The sequence below is a fragment of the Biomphalaria glabrata genome, chromosome 6 (assembly GCF_947242115.1).
Source record: "Biomphalaria glabrata chromosome 6, xgBioGlab47.1, whole genome shotgun sequence".
NCBI classification, from domain to species: domain Eukaryota; kingdom Metazoa; phylum Mollusca; class Gastropoda; family Planorbidae; genus Biomphalaria; species Biomphalaria glabrata.
The window spans coordinates 31,803,578-31,820,524 of NC_074716.1; the positions used below are offsets into that span (position 1 = coordinate 31,803,578).

The 16,947-nt window shown below is 35.9% G+C and overlaps 2 protein-coding genes across 2 annotated transcripts; one reads left to right on the forward strand and one right to left on the reverse strand.

Annotated features, from left to right (window-relative positions):
- Positions 1 to 570: 570 nt before the first annotated feature.
- LOC129927024 (uncharacterized) lies at positions 571 to 4,492 on the forward strand. Its single transcript, XM_056034234.1, has 2 exons — positions 571 to 871; positions 4,057 to 4,492. Exons 1-2 carry the CDS (start codon positions 752 to 754, stop codon positions 4,417 to 4,419), a joined length of 483 nt encoding a protein of 160 aa, XP_055890209.1. The 5' UTR covers positions 571 to 751; the 3' UTR covers positions 4,420 to 4,492.
- On the reverse strand, positions 4,487 to 8,785 carry LOC129927025 (THAP domain-containing protein 1-like). The gene is made up of 3 exons (XM_056034235.1): positions 8,011 to 8,785; positions 5,339 to 5,429; positions 4,487 to 5,222 (listed from the first exon to the last, which is right to left on the reverse strand). Exons 1-3 carry the CDS (start codon positions 8,228 to 8,230, stop codon positions 5,075 to 5,077), a joined length of 459 nt encoding a protein of 152 aa, XP_055890210.1. The 5' UTR covers positions 8,231 to 8,785; the 3' UTR covers positions 4,487 to 5,074.
- Positions 8,786 to 16,947: the final 8,162 nt, after the last annotated feature.

The window sequence follows — 16,947 nt, forward strand, 5'->3', positions numbered from 1 at the left end:
AAATTGTCAGGTAGAGTTTAGCCATAGGCTCTTCAAACTCTAGGCCAGCAAAAAGCGAACAAGAGCTCCCTCTCACCGGCATGATTGAACAGTGTGCTCTGTCTGGCAGAGGGTCTCAAGAGTGTCTATGTTGACGCTATCATTTCCAGCGATAGGGTCACTCCGGACTCGCGGACTAGAGGGCCGTGTACACCGGGTACCACTGCCATTTTCCTTTTCTATATCAGGCTGACCATACGGAACACGCCACTAATGAAACGGCCCCTTGAGAAATGGCACCTGGATTGTTGGCAATATTGTGAGAGCTCTTTTACAACTTTGTACACTGGACTGAGGATGATCTCCCCTTAGGTGCTACCACGAGAGTCTTGTTTCGCTACGCGTGTGGTCCAATCGTTTCCTCCTTCGATCGTTTCCACCCGAGCACCAAACCTAAGGCAGGGGGGGGGGGGGGGGGTAGCATGCCCGGGTGAGTATTGTCAAGACGAAACACTGGAACTTAATGGACCTCATTCACCACTCGTAAACAAACACCCCTCAAGTCACGTGACAACCATCAGCTTAATTGTTAGAAAACCACTCTTGCTTGTAAATTTTACTTGTGTTAACTTGTTAGGATATTGCGATGTTATAAATGCAGCACATGCATGTGACAATGATTACAGACACGTCATTATCAAAGGACAAACATTGTTCAAAGAACATTTTGTGACAGATATTAGAGTCTAGATTTAAGTTTTTAAGTCTGATAATGATAAAGAAACACATTGTGACTGTCACTACGACTGACTACGTTCAGACTCGAGTCAATGCCGAGATGAAGAAACGTTCTGCCTACAATGTTACTGGAGTGATTAGCTACAATGGAAAGGTAAGCTCTTTTTAAATTACCATAGAATCTATGACTATCTTACTATACAGTATAGATCTATGATCTAGATTAGTCAATCTACTTACTTAAAGACTAGATCTAGTCTAGTACTTATTGACTTATTTAACTTATTAGTTAGGCCTACTAGATGACTAGGCACTATTATGACTAGATCTAGAACTTCTACACTACTAGACTTTTAGATCTATTATATAAGATAAGATAAGGATCTAGATTACTTTGAGATATAGAATTATAGGCCTAATTCTTTATTGTAGTTAAGACCTTCTTTACTAGATTACTAGATCTAGCTAGATATATATATATTTTATATATAGATCTATACTTATAGTCAGTGGCGTAGCTAGAGTATATGATGCCTGGTGCGGTACCTCATCTTGATGCCCCCCCCCCCGAAAAAAAAAAGCTAACAAAATAATAACATTGCAAAACCTTACTTTTTTGTTCAAAATAATATGTACTCATTAATCATATATTGTTAATTCAAAAAATCACTTTTACTTAAACATACTACAAGTGAATTTTACGCACTTTCTTGCTAGCAAAAGTATCAATAATGTTATCGAAATCAATTTTTTCCACCAGCTCTTGTTCAATGGACAAAATGGCTAAATTAGTGAGTCGTAAATTTGTCATCGTTGATTGCAAGTAATTCTTGATCAGTTTAAGTTTGGAAAAACTTCTCTCGCATGTAGCGAGGCTTACCGCAATAGTAAAAAATATGCGATTCATGATGACGATATTTGGGACTGAATCATCTAGCTGATATTTTTTTATAAATTTCAAGAGCTCAACAGGTTTTGGAAGTTCGGAGGCTTCTGATGAAACTGTGACAAACCGTTGAAGCCTCTTTCGCTCCAGCAGAAATTTGCTTTTATCAATGTCGCTAGGAATACTATCGAGATTGATTTCGACCTGAGGATTTAATAGCTGGGAAGGCGACAAAAATTCATATCTATTTGCTACATCATGAAGTTGCTCGAATCGGTAAATTATTTCTTGAACAATCCTGTCCAAGGTAGAATAAATTTCCCTTCGTAGCTCTTCTTTGTGTGTAAGTACAGAGTCGTCACTTGTCTCACCAGGCATCTTTTTCTTATGGCCAATACATTTTTGAGGTTCTGTACTGATTCTCAGATCTGAGAACACGCTTTGAGTTGTCAGGTGTACTGTCAAAAATAATAGAGAAATATTTGGCTTTGTTTTACGTGCTGTATGATTTGTTTTTTTAACGTGATCCCCCACTGTTGTAATACATTCATTTTGTATTTGTGGAGACATGTATGTATTCGGTCTGGAACAAAGCTTAGTTCGAAGCACATGCTCCCTCAAGAGTGGATCGTACTTTGATGGTAATTTTACTAACTCCAAGTAATTGCCTTGATTTTGTCCTTCAGGTCGCTCGCGATGCCCACCAAGTGCCAGATTTTGCTTTGAGAGAAAACCAATGATGTCCAAGATTCTCTCCAGGTTTTTGTCTCTTGTATAATCAAATCTTGGGCCTTGTTGTCAATACTGTTCCCTACTCCCAAGCAAGCGATGACTGAAGTGAGCGTTGTTGGTCTCATATTTTTCTATTTTCGGGGATAACCTCCACCAATCATTAAATCGATCTTTGGATTTAATTGAATATTTGGTACTTGATCTTGTTGAGACGAGTATGCAGGGGCAGCAAAATAAGGATTCTTTTTTTGGCGAATAACACATCCACTTTCTAAGAACTTTCTCCCCGTTTGACATTTGCCGAACACAACAAGCCTTTGGTTAGCTTATTTAAAAATATTGACATTACAATAGAATTATTTCCAAAATTAAACTATAAAGAATCTTAAAGAAATCAATAAACTAAGACAATTGTCTAGAGCTAGAGTTTAGTAATATATTTGTAAACTCTATATCTAGATTAAACCAGCGGACTAAACAATGGAGTAAAAAAAGGTTGGCCTATCTTCTTCTTCTTCTTTATATTACAGACCTGTCAGAATTTAAGTCATTGGTTAATATGCATGACTAAATGCATGACGCGTAGGACGTAATCATCTTCTTTTTTGAAGTAACGTCTGTACTATATAAGATAAGATAAGACCAGTAAACACTTGATGAGATGTGGGCAGTGTTAACTACTAGATGATCTGTTGACATTGACACTTAGTGTCAAGTTGAGCTGACACAGGCAACACTATTGGAATCGTTCATCATTATTCTCACACACGGCAATCAACTTTAGGATCCCCCGCTAATAGCTGTAGTGATATTTGTATCTAGTAACAACATGTACCGTGTGTCCGAAATAAATCTTTTAAATTAGATTCAAACTGTTCTATAGCTTACATTGTATTAAAGAAATAGTCAAGGTGATGAAACAAAATAGCGACATGACTAATCGTTAGTTCATGTTTAAAATACTGTAGTTTGTGTTTGTTCGTGTCCATACAATTTATCGTTTTTACTGAAACGCTCAGGGAAATAGGAAATTAATACACATTGGGGGAATTTTGGTACCCCTCTCCACTTGGTGCCCTGTGCGGCCCGCACCACCCGCACATTGGTAGCTACGCCACTGCTTATAGTCCTATTCTAGACTGTCTAGAGCAGTGTTTCCCAAACCTTTTCCTTCACAACGGAACACTTCGCACACTATGAGTATTTAGCGGAAAACTTTTTTTTTTAATTTTTTTAAAGAGATTTATTCAAATGGTAGCCTATTAATTAATTATTTAAGTAGTTCATGGAACACTTATTCAGGCGTAAGGTTCTGTGGAACACTTTTTGAGAAACACTTGTCTAGAGTGATTCTAGAGATTATTTCTGGAATAAGGCTAGTTCTAGAATTCAAGATATATATAGCATTTACTTATCACCTAGAATAGAGTGACAAGATTTATAATGTAATTAACACAATTTAAGTCATGAACTTTGAAGGATTCAATATAATTCTAAACTGATAAATCTAGATGTCTACTACATTTTATCTACATTATAGATTTAATTTAAATTAGAAGTCATATATTCAGAGGCAGTGCAAGAGGTATGCGAAGGGGGCATAATCTACAACCTGTGCGTGGGGGGTTTATAAAATTAGTCTATGCACACCTATTAATTTTAGAACATTTAATGCATTAATATATGTAATTATTAATTTAAAAAAATATTTATTCTTTCAGGTAATTGAAGGAGAGTGTCAGTGTGCAGGGGGTTGCAAGCCTGCCTGTTGTAAACATTTTTTTGGTCTTCTGTCTGCTCTAGAAGACTATAGCAGAAAAGAAATGTATGCAGCACCAACAGACAAAATTCAGACATGGCATCAACCTGCACCTAAAGCAATTTTGCCTCAGAAAACGAAGGATAGTTTTAGCTGTGATAAGACTGGTCTACAAAATTTTGATACCAGTGTTTCAATGTCTGCTTTGGCTGCCTTACCTCAGAACACTCCTATATTTTCAGTTCTGCAAGCCGATCCTAAAAGATTAACCTCTGACATTATCTTCTATGACAGAACTATACCATTACCATCTATATTTTTTTAGCTTTGTGATGTTTGCGATTCATTTTGTAGTTCATTTAAATAGATACAATACACTGTCATGTCAAAATAAAGTCTTTGTTTCTTTATAAGTGTATTATTTTATTGAATGATGTGAAAAGTATATTGTACACAAGGAAGCTGATATTATTACTAAAAATATATACATATATACAAATTTTAAACATGAAATAAACAAGCTTATATTAATAAAATATGCACACCAATTATTTCAAGTTGCCAGAGAAAAATTGATAAGTCATAATAAACCAAAGTAACAACATTGTAAGGGGAAAACTATATAAATAAGGAAGTAATATTTAATATTTTTGGGCACTGATCTGTAGAAGTACATAATAAAAAAGTTTATATTAATAAATATTAATAAATTATATACACACCAATTTTAAATTTAAATGTTGCTAAAATTCATAAGTCATAAAAAATGCAAAATCAAGTCATGTGTAAACATTATATTTATAAGGCAAAGTAACAATATTTTCAATTCTTGGACACTGCAGCAATAAAACTGGCTAGAAGAAGATTTGATTAAGCTATATTTATGAAAGGGTCTAGGAAGTTAACCAGAAAGCAAATAACATAGTGAATCTCATCAATGATATGTAATAGAGCATCATGGGATTCCCACAGCCAATATTTCAACTGAGCAACTTCTTCCAGAAGGCATTGCCTGCTTCCAAAGTATTTACCCTCTTTAGAAGATCTGTAATAAAGTCTTTATCAGTTTGCACAGTGACATCTCTAGTCTTCTCCTCAATGGTAGTGTCCTGGGGTAAAAGAGGTTGTCTAAAAGGAAACAAATTATATTTAAGTGTACAGTCAAACATGATCATCATAAAAATATTTACAATTAAGATAAAAAATTGTAAAACATAATTACTTAGATATTTCAAAACATTGACCTAAATTCATATTTAGTCTTTTTTCGGCTTGGTGTACTTTTGGAAAAAGAAAACTTGGTCGGCACAGCACCAGGCTTTAGAAGTCTGCGATCTAAATGGAATATATAATAATATAATGTATATTAGTTTTAAAACAATTTTTTTTTCAAAAAATAATCTACATGAAAGTTACTAGACCTAAAGATCTGTATACCATCTGAAAATAAGCCATATAAACTAAACCTACTAATTCATATATGAATAGGGAGGCCTACTTATCAAATATTAACATTAGATCCACTATTTTTTTCCTTACTTGTAGGAATCTAAGTTGATATTTAATATACTACTACTAGATTGTAACTAAATCAGAATTTAGCAAATATTAATAGTAATAATAATAGGCTGTTTTGTATTATTTAAAGTCGAATCAACGCTAATAGAATTCTATAGTCTATATCTATATCTTATTCTATAGATTGACTAGATCCATCTAGTTCAGTGGTTCCCAAACTTTTTTGTCTCGTAGACCCCTTGCCATGTTTTCTGGTTTTCGGTAGACCCCCTGCTCAACTTGCTCAACTTGCACATTTTTGCAAATTCATTAACATTTTTTTTAACAAATTTCTAACTGTAGTGAGTTGAGGAGTGAAAGAGTAATTTTAAACTACACAACTTAGGATATTATGTTTAATATACGAATTTGTCGTTCTATGAAGTAGTCTTTCCAACATTAAATATTAATTAATTAATATGCCTTAAGTATCATTGTAGAAGGTTTCGCATAGAGCAGTTTCTCGTGTATTTCTTGATCTTTCACGTGTGGCTGAAATGTTGAATCTGCTGAACTGTTTTCATTAACAGGAGATCGGTCAAAGGCGAGTAACTGGAGCCTAAACCAGTAAACTTCGAGCAGGAATGGCTCCTTAGACTTGGCTTGCTATCCACCAAGCAGAAGGGAAATTGAATTCAAACCTCTGCTGCCTTGCTACTATACCCAAACATGGGAAAGGTCTCGTGGGTCAATGAAATATAAAGAAACAGGGACCATTAGCGCCATGTATTCCTGGGCCGTCCCCTCTTTCTCTTTCCTTGGGGGTTCCAGGTTAGGGCTTGCCTTGTTATGTTGGATGCAGGCTTGCGAAGGGTGTGAACTATCCATCTCCAGCGTCTCTGAAGGATATCTACTTCAGTGGGCTGCTGCCTTGTTCTTTGCCACAGTTCCTCATTCGAGATCTTGTCCGGCCAGCGGATCATAAGAATTTTCATCAGGCAGGTATTGATGAATAGCTGGATTTTTTTCATGGTGGTGATGGTGGTCCTCCAGGTCTCCGCGATCTGGAAGCAGATGGGCCAGACGTGGCGACAGTTGGAGAGATTCGCCCAGAACCGAGATACCTGAAGGAAGCTGGTTGGTAACCTATGCCCAGAAGGGACTACAGGCAAAGATTTACATAAGCTTTTAATTTTATAACTCATGCCACCGAAGCGACCTTGAACTTAAAGAAATTCTTTTAATAATAACAGATGTAGGTTTGTGCAAATTAGCTGGTAAAATCAGTGTTTGACCTTTGCTGTTTTCCGTATTTTGCTATAAGAAAAGAAATCTTGAAAGACCCTCAAAAACCATCATCTTCTCTATATGCTGTCGAACTATGATTTTGCGGGTCTATTTTGAACTTGTTAAAAAGTTTTTTAAATCTTTATTTTGTCAGGGTAGCATTGTCTCAGATGATCTTCCAGCGAACCTGGTTCATATCGTCATAAAAAAGTCACTTAGGCTTGTTCGACAAGGAAGGAATGAATCCCAATTTTAAACAGTTGAATTTAAATATTAGTTACATGTAGACACAATTAAGCTATTTAAATAAGTATTGAAATTGATTACAACAATTTTTCATTTGACTAGCAGGATAAATATTTAAAGGATTAACAAAGGTACAAATCATATATTAGTGTATGCAATAATTACATTAGTGGAATGTGAACATTAAATGTGTTTAAATGAAATCTATTATCGTAGACCCCCGTGGGCATCTCATGGACCCCCAATTTAGTTTTTTACTTTCGTAGACCCCTTGGAGCTCTTCGTAGACCCCTGGGGGTCTATATAGACCACTTTGGGAATCACTGATCTAGTTACTAGTAGATCTACTTCTACTAATTTCTAGTCTAGTCACTAATGAGTGACTAATGACACTAGTCTAATCTAGAAATATAAAATATTCTATCTAGACTAGTTGTTTTATTATTTACCTGCTCTTTAAATTTAATTTATAAACTTTGAATAATAATCAGATTTAAAAATCTAGATCTAATTCTGATTGTAAATTTAATAGAATTAGAATATAAAAAATATAGATCTAGAGTTCTAGACTCTAGTCTAGAATAGTAGAATAGGTCTACAGATTCAGATTATACAGTATAGATTTGAGTAGATCTGGAATAATCTAGATTACTAGATCTAATTAATACTTAAAACTATTTTTGTCTAGAATCTAGATCTAGATTCTCTAGACTTGTATAGATCTAGTCAATCTAGATCTAGATTCTTATCATGTAGATCTAGGCCTGCTTGTCAAAGACTTAAATATCATCGTATTACTACTATTATATTAGTATAATACTTCTAGATCTAGAATATAAATATAGATTAGATCTAGATTCTATAGATTATAGATCTATCTACTTACTTGAAAAAGGCTGGTAAATAAAACAGTCCTCCTCAAAATGCTCTAAACATATTACAGAGTGTGCACTTGCAGTGAAGTTTTTTCGTTTCAGTTTGACAACCCATTCTTTACATAGCTTTGGATTGTTCACAGGAAAACGATGAAAACTTATTTTTTTTTCTCTACATTCTTTTTTATGTTCATAATTATTACAGTCAAATGCAACGCAATGCTTCCCCATCTTTCCAGTACTAATCTATACTATTCTATACACAATCGTTGATGGTTGTCACGTGACCGTACGTTTCGCTGAATGAGGCCCATTGAAAGATTGAACACATCAAAACAATGGTGCGATGTTCCCCAAAGCAAAATTAAATTTAAACTTGTTTTAGTTGTGTATTTGATAGAACTATTTATGTCGATAGAGATAGATAGATAGATAGATAGATAGATAGATAGATAGATAGATAGATAGATAGATAGATAGATAGATAGATAGATAGATAGATAGATAGATAGATAGATAGATAGATAGATAGATAGATAGATAGATAGAACATGCCCTCCATGTATCCCATGACTTCACACTACGCTAGTCGTGTAGTTCCCCCTCTTGTCTTACAGTCTCACTAGAACTGGAACGTGGCCTCTCTCATCTTCAGGGCTTCTCCTTCAAGTAGCAACACTTCAGAAATTTGAGGCCCTTTTTAGAAATGAATAGAATGTAAGCGGGTCACAGCTTGTTAGAGGCACCTCCAACACACACACACACACACACGTTCACACCCACACACACAGAAACAATTTGAAACGTATCTTTTAGTCCTGGTTTCAGAATGTATCAAATTTTTGTCTTTCATGGTTCACTTGAGTTATCTTCTCTTCCCTCCCTATGTCCTCTCGCTGTCTTCAGCAACTCCCCCGCCCCCTCCCTTAATTTCCTTGCCATTTTACCCCCCTCCCCCCTTTCCAACTTTTTTTTTCTTTTTAGACCTACAATGGCCACACACTACCTAATTCTGTCCATTGGCTAGACGTGTTATTCCCACCCGCTTCCATTCTAATGTCTTTCACCGTCAGAGCTGATGGAATGGGAGATAACTTCTCAAACTACTTCTATAGACTCATCTATCAGTAGAAATCAATCAAAGTATATACAAAAAACAACCTACGCATACCTAATGGTTACTGAATGGGTGCCTGGAAATGTGCGAGTCACTAAAAGATTTTCAATTTAAAAAACAAAACAGTTAATGGAAGAATGAATACATTTCATGAACTTCAACGCTGTTCACACCCACCCCACTAGTACACACACACGAAAGAGGCAGTACCATAATGTTACAATCTATAATATCAGCTGTCATGAGAAGTAATAATATTAAAACAAAAACAAATATAATCTACATATTTTTTTTAATGCGTTTGGAAAAGAAAACATGATATATTCGAAAATCTCTCTTTCTGACCTCAACCTCTCAGCCCGCTCTCTCTCTCTCTCTCTCTCTCTCTCTCTCTCTCTCTTTCTCTCTCTTTTTTAGCGGCCCCCGAAAGAGGAAAAGACGCTATTAGTTTTGTGCGAAATGTCTGTCTGTCTGTCCGTCTGACCGTCTGACCGTCTGTCCGTCCGTCCCGTTTAGATCTCGTAAACTAGAAAAGATATTGAAAATCCGACATCACAATATTTTAGACCATTCAAAGTTCTGATGCAACGGTTACTTTTTTTTTCTGAAAGCGAAAAATCTAATTTTTAAAATCAGTTATGCAGGCAGTTTTTTAAAGAGAAAAAGCTAATTAGTATGCATTATAAGTTAGACCTAATTTAAAATGAATAAGGGTCTTATAAGCTTTATTTTTCTCAACATTTTTTTTTTATTGCGGAATTTTTTTTTATTTTTTTTTGAGGATTCGAATAAGAGATTGAGCCTTTTCAAAACAATAAGATCAATTATAAGACATCAGTTAGGCCAGGGGAGGCGCGGTGGCTGAGCAGTAAAGCGCTTGGCTTCCGAACCGGGGGTCCCGGGTTCGAATCCTGGTGAAGACTGGGATTTTCAACTTTGGAATCTTTCGGCGCCTCTGAGTCCACTCAGCTCTAATGGGTACCTGACATTAGTTGGGGAAAAGTATAGGCGGTTGGTCGTTGTGCTGGCTACATGACAACCTCGCTAATCGTAGGCCACAAAAACAGATGAACTTTACATCATCTGCCCTATAGACCACAAGGTCTAAAAGGGGAACTAGTTAGGCCAGGTTCACATCTAACTTTACATTCACTTACACCTATCCTTTGATCTGCGGGCACTACACAAGATCTGTTAACCTTCTTTCTCCTTTCTTATCTCTCATTTGTCTTTGATATAATTTCATTTGGATGTTCTTTCTGAAAATATTGAAGCCTGCCTGGGTGGACCTCTTCGGGGGCCGATTTTGAGTTTGTGTTTCCACACAAACTGTCATTTGTAACCTTGTTTCTCTCTCTCTCTCTCATCAGTATTCTTAAGGGTCCTGATTCATGCACTGACCAATCACTAATTCTCCCTGTTGTCGTGGACACAAAAAAAAACAACAACAAAGCAACTTTCACGATCGAAACCGCAGCTTTTAAATGTGCCAAAAATTGATTTTTTTTAATTCGCCATTTAGACTTAGTCTGGTTTTTAAAGCCGACATTTCAAAAATTACAAGATTTACTTTCTTCCGTTTTAAGCACTATTTAAACTTTCTTTTAGTGTATACATTTCTCCTTGGCGTGATACTTGCTTTTGTAGACACTGTAGAATTTTTTTGTTTTGTTATATAAAGTCTAAATTGACTGAATATGTGTTTTGTGTGTAAGAATATATAAAACAAAATGAAATTAGGTATAGCCATAGACTTATATATTACACCAGACTGGAGACCGGAAATAAATTCTTATCCGCGATTGATCGATTCACAAACCTATATATCTATTTTTTCTATGTACGTAAACTCTTTTTCAAGCTCTAAGGGGAGTCGCCCTAATCAATCTTTTCTGTCTTAGAAAATGTAATGATCTTTAGTTTTCAAAGTTTAGAAATAATGCAAAATCATTTCTCGGACATTCACGCAAATATATGAAACAAAACCATTTCCTGTTTGTTTCCATTGAGATAATGTTTCAAAAATCCTAGATCGAAATAATTCATGTTGATTTAAATCATCTTATGCACATTTAAATAGATTGATTACCTAGATCTTTCTAGATTGTAACTAAAAATTGCAAAATAATAATTATGAGACCAAAGTACTCTTATTTTTTTATGTTCAATTACTAGATCTAAAAATTAAATTATATGTTGCATAGATTAATGTTAAAAAAAAAAAAAAACATCACTTCTTTTAACTACTTTACAAAACAACGCCTTGATACAACTTTCTAAATAATTTTCACATTTTTGGTAGTGTTAAAAAATCTCTATGTCCAGTCTACAGTAGTATATATATATATAAGTCTCTGGGTGTAACTTGATTATTTTGTGTATTGAGGGTGGAATTTAAAAAAAAAAAAGAAAAGAGAAGAGAATTCTTGGGTGAGAGAGGGCGTTACGACAAAAGAGTGATAACAAAAAAGGGCGCCCGACCGAAAGCTGTGAAATACTTAAAATAATGAATTAAGAAACCGAACAAAACTTAGCGATAGTTAATAAAAGCAATTTTTGTTTGGGCGGTAACGGGGAAACGTGAGAAAAGTGAACCTTTAACTTCAAGTCTCAGTCCTATGTTTAGGTGTGTTGCAGGTCGATAGAATCGGGCCGATGGAATTCAACGTCACAAACTATAAAACACGTACACAACTTTTACAGGAGAGTTAACATGTGGGAAGGGAAAGGGGGAGTTTCCGCCAAACTATGTGATGAGAGCCAGTAGCTGGATCCAACATTAAATAAGGCTCATGAGCCTCAGAGAGATTTGGAACTATTTCGAGACAAAGCTGAAACAGTAGGCTGGACTAAAGCGTAGGGTGGAAAAAGAAAGTGGGGGGGGGGGGAGTAATAAGTGATACCAGTCATCGAATTCACTGGTAAAAAGTAGGACGGTTGGGAGGGGTAACGTTATCAAACCGGCCGTCTGCCATTTGGATATAACAGATTATACAATTAAATTTCTTAATGGGGGGAGGGGGAGGGGCGGAGCAGGGTGTAAAAAGTAAATAAAAAGCCCACAAAAATATTTTTTCTTTCTCTTTCAATCCCTTTCTCCCCTACGTCTTTTTTCTTTGTGTCTCTCTGTCCCTCTCTCTTAGAGAAAGTCATACAATATCTTTCTTTCTCTTTTATTTCTTTCTCTCCCTCTCTCTCTTTACTATCTTGTTTCCATTTCTCTAACAAACTCGACGCGTGCACCACGTGACAAAACTACACATGACACGTTTGGCGTGGCCAATGGAATAGCACGAAGTGCAGTCTTCATCTTGTATTTGTTTTCTGTTTTTTTATGGTTGATAGATATATGCATAGGGCCTACAATACATACGTAATACATACTTTTCTTTAAGGGGGTTCGCTGCCGGATGACCATAAGTAGCTGTTCCATTTTTTATAGATATTTTTAATGCGATTGAAAAACACAGTGCAAACATTTTACAACAAACTCAATGTTCCCAACTACAGCTTTGTTTACATTTGTTTCCTTTTTTTGGTTAGAAATGCTTTATATACATGTTTACAATATATTATAATAATAAGGCTTGTCTTCGAGTCCGAAGATTAATGAAGAATACAGTATTTCCCGTGGCTGCGCAGCCCCAGCTGTGACCTGCATATTTTGCCACATCCAGGGCAAGCATAAACATTGTCCGCAGGTGGTCGATTTAGATGTTTACAATATATACATGTTTGCAATATATACATGTTTACAATATATTATAGAAAGTCCTACGATATCATCTTTCTCTCTCTCTCTCTCTCTCTTTTTTTATTTCCTCTGTGTTTTTTTTAGCACGCCTGATTGAGAGTTTTCTTCCTCTTTGTGCTGGTCTAGCTCCGCCCTTGTTAACATTGCGCATTAAAAACAATGATCTTCACATCTTTCGCCTCAGACATTGTTAGAACCAAACGGAACTTTATTTGATTAGGTCAGTGTTTCCCAAACTTTTTCATTAACGGAGCACTTCGCACAGTCTGGGTATTTAGCGGAACACTTCGCACAGTCTGAGTATTTAGCGGAACACTTCGCACAGTCTGAGAATTTAGCGGAACACTGTGCTTATTTTTTTAAAGAGATTATTTCACGTGTTAGCCTAGTAATACATTTTTCCAGTGGTTCGTGGAAGACACATTCAGGCCTTGCGCAGCACAAGGGTACCGCAGAACACAGTTTGAGAAGCACAGGATTAGACCATACCATTCTGTATCTCTCCCACAGATTAAGTAAAGTGGGAAAAAAACAAACAGTCGAATACATGAGCACTGCCTCTGCCTGGTGGGCTCCAAGTTTTGACAAAGGTTGTAAAAGTGCTCCCTACCTTCAAAGTCATGCTGGTTCTAGAAGAGCATTGGATGGAAGGTGTACAAGCAATAAAAAGATAACTATCTTGAAGACAAGGAGCTCTGCGGACAAGTTCAGAAACAATATGCACCACTGCATTCAAGCACCTGTTAGAGAATAGACTCCCCCAAGAAATAAAATGTTTTAGAAAATGAACAGAATTTTTTAAACGCTTTTTTTTTTAAATACAATTACTTAAGAGCCCGTGGACGATTAAACAGTCATAAACTGAATAAGCCTGCTACCGCACAAGAAAAGAGCGAAGGGAAATAATCTAAGCTGTGAAGTTCAAAGGTAAAAAGTCGAATCAATGACAACAAAATTAAGCTACCAATCTCATTTTTTGTTTGATTGGGGGGGGGGGGGGGGAGTTTACTGAATAGGGTATAGACATATCTCAAGTTTCATTGACCGTAAATATGGATGCATTAACCAATACGATCCATTCATACTTATCACTAATCTTAAATAAATCCTTTTCAATACGCACTCGCTAAGAGATTATCATCATTTCTGTCAGAGCCTTCAAGAAATTTAAAAAAAATGCACTGAGAGAATTCGACTTAGAAATAAATTAAAATGCAAATTGTAAGTGATTGTTGGAGAGAGATGTTTCAAGTTTCTGGTCGAGCAGGAAACGAACAATAAGACAAAGTCCTTGCATTGAGTTTTGAAACGTCATTGTTGCAAATAATGAACTAAGTCTTATATCACTTTATTTTTCACATCGATCGGTAATTAAATATCTATTCTAGCTTAAAAGTACAGTGTCTCGTTCGATAGCGTCCAATATCAATAGAGTAAAACACTATTAAATATTATAAAGCCTACTCTATTTATTCCGTAACGTTTTTGCCGACAATTAGCCTTTTAAGATGAAACAGATTTACTTAAAGAACAATGGTGGCAACTTAGTGGCAAGTATTTATTTTAAAATACTTACAAAGATTGAAACGTGGATTATAGAAGATTGAAGCTTTCCATGTGCTGAAATTTAGCATTGTAGAACTGGAAATAAATTGTTTATGACAGTTCAAAGTGTGTATACATTTTTTTGACGCACCTTGTATACAAATATTATATATGTATGGGTGTGTATATATTTATTTATTTATTTATTTATTTATATGACAGTTCAAAGTGTGTATACATTTTTTTGACGCACCTTGTATACAAATATTATATATGTATGGGTGTGTATATATTTATTTATTTATTTATTTATTTATATATATGGGGGTGAATATAAGTGTTTGTGTGTGTCATGTCATACTTATCTCTGACACATTCAGACTTTCAGATGGTGTAACTACACACATATTTGCTTAGTATTTATGTATTTGGTTGTTCATGGAAATATCACCCGTTCCCTCTCATTGACCTCCAGCTCTCCCTCCTCCTTTCTATTACCTGTAGTGTTACCTCGCTCAGACTCCATCCTGTAAGCCCTCTTACGCTAGCCAAGTTTCTAAACATCCCCATGCTGTTGAAAACACCGGGTCAAACACAACGCTGCAATACAGTGCTTCTCTGGTCTTTGGGTCGCAAGGTAAAGAGTTCTTTCTTAGCCCTGACTAACCCAGGGAGAAGCTTCTTATATTTTAAACCATTTGGGAATCACAACTGTAGTATGTTCCGCCTGAAAGGGTGCCCTGCAAAGAACGCCAATTTTAATGATCTGTTTAACACCACAAGTGGTCGCCCCTTGTTTCAATTGGATGATTGCTCTACACCCCCCCCCCTTTATTGTCTCCCTTGCCCTTCTATTCAGCTTGGGGCCATGAAAAGTGTCAATATATCGATACAGAGTATCCGCCAACACCATTCCACTACATCTCAAGGTCTTTTTTTTTTTTTCAAACATAAAAAAAATATCTCCGTTATGATCATGGTTGTCTTCGAAAATATCTTGTTGACATATTCAAGTTTATTGTTTCAAAAAGTTGAATATTAAAAAGCTAGTTTTTTACTGCTGGTCGGTTGAAGCTTATGCAGTTTGTTGTTGGTCAGCTGGATCTTGTGCAGTTTGTTGTTGGTCAGCTGGATCTTGTGCAGTTTGTTGTTGGTCAGCTGGATCTTGTGCAGTTTGTTGTTGGTCAGCTGAATCTTGTGCAGTTTGTTGTTGGTCAGCTGGATCTTATGCAGTTTGTTGTTGGTCAGCTGGATCTTATTTCAAGTATGGAAAGTGGAAGAAATAACGTGTACAAAATGTGTAACCGTCGGACAGACAGAGTGAGATAATATAATCTTTATAAAAAGATAACATAGTCCCAAATAATAATAATGTAAATAATAATGTACTGCTTACTAAAGTAGAATTTTTTTTTGTTCATGAACCAGTTTCATCGCCTCCATCAGTAACAACTAAGTTCTTTTCATTCTAATTTGAGTCATTGTTAGAATAAGATTCTTTTTATATTTCAAGTTTTTCTATTAAGCTAATTGTTCTTTAAAAAAAAAAATCGTAGATGGTAGCTGTTGGCCTCGTGGGATTCATCAAGCAGAACCGCCCCCATGTTGGCGCCCGGGCACAGCACGCCAGCGACATGCGTGAACCTGTTGTCCTAGCAGCCCAGTCAACAAGTCGTGACCACGCCCTAATTGAAAGAAGTCTTTTTTTACTAACTCTCACCAGCTGCTGTTTGGGTGATGGATGTAGAATAGTTTTCTTGAATCAACTCGAATCACCATTACAGGCATCGTCAGCTACAAACATGCCCATGCCTCGTTTTTCAAAACGAGATTATGGAGCACAAACAATAGAGCATTAGGAAACCGATTGGCCTCACATTGGATTCGACATTGAGATGGGTAGACAGCATAAATGTAGGGAACTTATTCTACAGACACAAGCAGGAATAACACGTGACAAGTGCTGACCAGATCTTTCAAATTGATGATTCATAAAAAATAAAAAGAATTATCAGCATAACTTTTCTTTTCAATTCTCTCAGCGAATGTTCACTTCTTTTTTGGTCTTTGTTTTTTCTTCATAATTTTGTTTTTGTTTTTCTCTTTTCCCTGCTTTGTTTCTTGCCTTGTCTTTATTCTTTTCACTTCTCTAAAATAGTTGTTTGCTCATTTCTTGAATGTTCTCTAACTTTACATTTCTCTGATCTTCTTCTTTCATGTTTTCTTCTTTCTTCATTTCTCTTTTTTTTTTCTTTTCTTCTCTTTTCTTATTTTTTAAATCTCTCTCTCTCTCTCTCTCTCTCTCTTTCTCTCTCTCTCTCTCTCTTCCTGTCAACTCTCACTCTTATCCTGTTTGCTTAGATCACAAAGTTGAATGGAAGTTGCTGTCAAGTTTCTCCTTGTCGCTCTTGTCTTGAGTTGAATGAATACTTCACTTGTGGAGACGAAGCGAGAAGGCTGAGTAGCAAAGTACTTCTTTTTTTTTTTCTCTTGTCTTATTTTTTTTTTTTATTTTGTCTCCCGAACTGAGGT